At 50.9% G+C, this 2756-nt stretch overlaps 1 protein-coding gene across 1 annotated transcript in view; it reads right to left on the bottom strand.

The window, feature by feature from the left end:
* Positions 1 to 2756, bottom strand: part of LOC130586631 (dnaJ homolog subfamily C member 27-like) — a 13941-nt gene that overhangs the window by 5760 nt on the left and 5425 nt on the right. The window contains exon 2 of the mRNA XM_057387502.1: positions 2349 to 2534. Within this exon, the coding sequence (XP_057243485.1) occupies positions 2349 to 2534 (186 nt within the window). The remainder of the gene's footprint in view (positions 1 to 2348; positions 2535 to 2756) is intronic.

Consider the following 2756-nt stretch of genomic DNA (forward strand, 5'->3'; position numbering starts at 1 on the left):
ATATCCAATTCCCAACCCGTTCCAATCCCATCCCAACAAGCCCAACAACCTCACATCCAATTCCCAGGCTTTTTCCAAGAAAATCCCCAACAATCCCAGATCCAGGTCCCGACCCTTCCCCAATCCCATCCCAACAATCCCAAATCCAGCTCCCACCCCTTCCCCATCCTCACCCCACCAATCCCAGCCCGTCTTAAAGGGCGGGAATTCCCATTGTCTCTGCACCAATCCCAGCCCATTTTAACGGGATCAGGGCAGGAATTCCCATTGTCTCTGCACCAAACCCAGCCCGTTTTAACGGGATCGGGGCGGGAATTCCCGTTAACTCCCCACCAATCCCAGTCCATTTTAACCGGATCGGGATGGGAATTCCGTTGTCTCTCCACCAATCCCGGACCGTTTTAACGGGTGGGAATTCCCAGTGTCTCTCCACCAATCTGGACTGTTTTAACGGGATCAGGGTGGGAATTCCCACTGACTCCCCACCAATCCCCGATGGTTTTAACGGGATCGGGGTGGGAATTCCCAGTGTCTCTCTCCACCAATCCCAGACCGTTTTAACAGGATCAGGACAGGAATTCCCGTTGTCTCCCCACCAATCCCAGCCCGTTTTAACGGGATCAGGGTGGGAATTCCCATTGAATCCCCACCCATCCCAGCCCATTTTAACGGGTGAGAATTCCCGGTGACTTTGCACCAATCCCGGCCCATTTTAATGGGATTAGGACAGGAATTCCCGGTGACTCTCCACCAATCCCAGCCCATTTTAACGGGATCAGGATGGGAATTCCCATTGTCTCTCCACCAATCCCAGACCATTTTAACGGGATCGGGGCAGGAATTCCCATTGACTCCCCACCAATCCCGGCCCGTTTTAAAAGGTGGGAATTCCCGCTGTCTCCCCACCAATCCCAGCCCATTTTAATGGGATCAAGGCGGGAATTCCGTTGTCTCCCCACCAATCCCAGACCGTTTTAACGGGATCAGGGTGAGAATTCCCGTTGTCTCCCCACCAATCCCAGCCCATTTTAACGGGTGGGAATTCCTGTTTACTCTCCACCAATCCCGCTCCGTTTTAACAGGATCGGGACAGGAATTCCCACTGACTCTCCACCAATCCCAGATCGATTTAACAGGTGGAAATTCCCGTTGACTCCCCACCAATCCCAGCCCATTTTAACAGGATCAGGGCGGGAATTCCCGTTGTCTCTCCACCAATCCCGGACTGTTTTAACAGGATCTGGGCAGGAATTCCCGGTGGCTGTCCACCAATCCCAGCCCATTTTAACAGGATCAGGACGGGAATTCCCATAGTGTCCCCACCAATCCCGGACCATTTTAATGGGTGGAAATTCCCAGTGTCTCTCCACCAATCCCCGCCCATTTTAACGGGATCAGGACGGGAATTCCTGATGACTCTCCACCAACCCCAGACCGTTTTAACGGGATCAGGATGGGAATTCCCGTTGACTGTGCACCAATCCCAGACCATTTTAACGGGATCAGGATGGAAATTCCTGTTGTCTCTCCACCAATTCCAGCCCATTTTAATGCTTGGAAATTCCCGCTGTCTCTTCAGCAATCCCAGCCCATTTTAATGGGATCAGGACAGGAATTCCCATTGTCTCTCTCCACCAATCCCAGCCCGTTTTAACGGGATAGGGGCGGGAATTCCGTTGCCTCCCCACCAATCCCGGACCGTTTTAACAGATGGGAATTCCCGTTGTCTCTCTACCAATCCCAGCCCATTTTAATGGGATCAGGACAGGAATTCCCGTTGCTCTCTCCACCAATCCCAGACCGATTTAACGGGATTGGGGCAGGAATTCCCAGTGACTCCCCACCAATCCCAGCCCATTTTAACAGGATCGGGGCGGGAATTCCCGCTGTCTCTCTCCACCAATCCCGGACCATTTTAACGGGATCGAGGTGAGAATTCCCATTGTCTCTCCCCACCAATCCTGGACCGTTTTAATGGGTGAGAATTCCCGTTGTCTCTCCACCAATCCCAGCCATTTTTAACGGGATCGGGGCGGGAATTCTCCACCAATCCCAGACTGTTTTAACGGGATCGGGGCAGGAATTCCCGTTGTCTCTCCACCAATCCCAGCCCATTTTAACAGGATTGGGGCGGGAATTCTCCACCAATCCCAGCCCATTTTAATGGGATCAGCACAAGAATTCCCGTTGACTCCCCACCAATCCCAGCCCATTTTAACGGGTGGAAATTCCCGGTAACTCTCCACCAATCCCAGCCCATTTTATCGGGTGGAAATTCCCGGTAACTCTCCACCAATCCCAGCCCATTTTATCGGAATTGGGGCTGGAATTCTCCACCAATCCCGGACCTTGTTGGCACAGACGACGAAGACGACGTTGTCCATGTTGCCGTGGGGGCCCAGCTCCTGTTTCATCTCGGCCAACCAGGAGTCGAGCGAGTCGAAGGATTCCTTGGAGCCCACGTCGTACACCAGCAGCACCCCCTGCGTGTCCTTGTAGAACTCGTTCCGCACCTGCCGGGGCCCGGAGATGGGGTTTGGGGGAGAAAATGGGGAAAAAAATAAAAAATTCCCGGAAAAGAAAGTGAAAAAATTTTTAAAAAGTTGGATTTTTAGAAAAAAAAAATACTAAAAAAGTAGCCAAAATGTCCCCAAAATTTGAAAAAAACCCCAAAATTTAAGAATATTCCCAAAATAAAAAAAAATCTCCAAAATAAATAAAATAAAGTAAAAAAGAAAAATTTAAAATAAAGTCAG

This window comes from Malurus melanocephalus, unplaced genomic scaffold (genome assembly GCF_030028575.1).
Source record: "Malurus melanocephalus ecotype Western Australia unplaced genomic scaffold, MMel_1.1 scaffold_1229, whole genome shotgun sequence".
Taxonomy (NCBI): Eukaryota; Metazoa; Chordata; class Aves; order Passeriformes; family Maluridae; genus Malurus; species Malurus melanocephalus.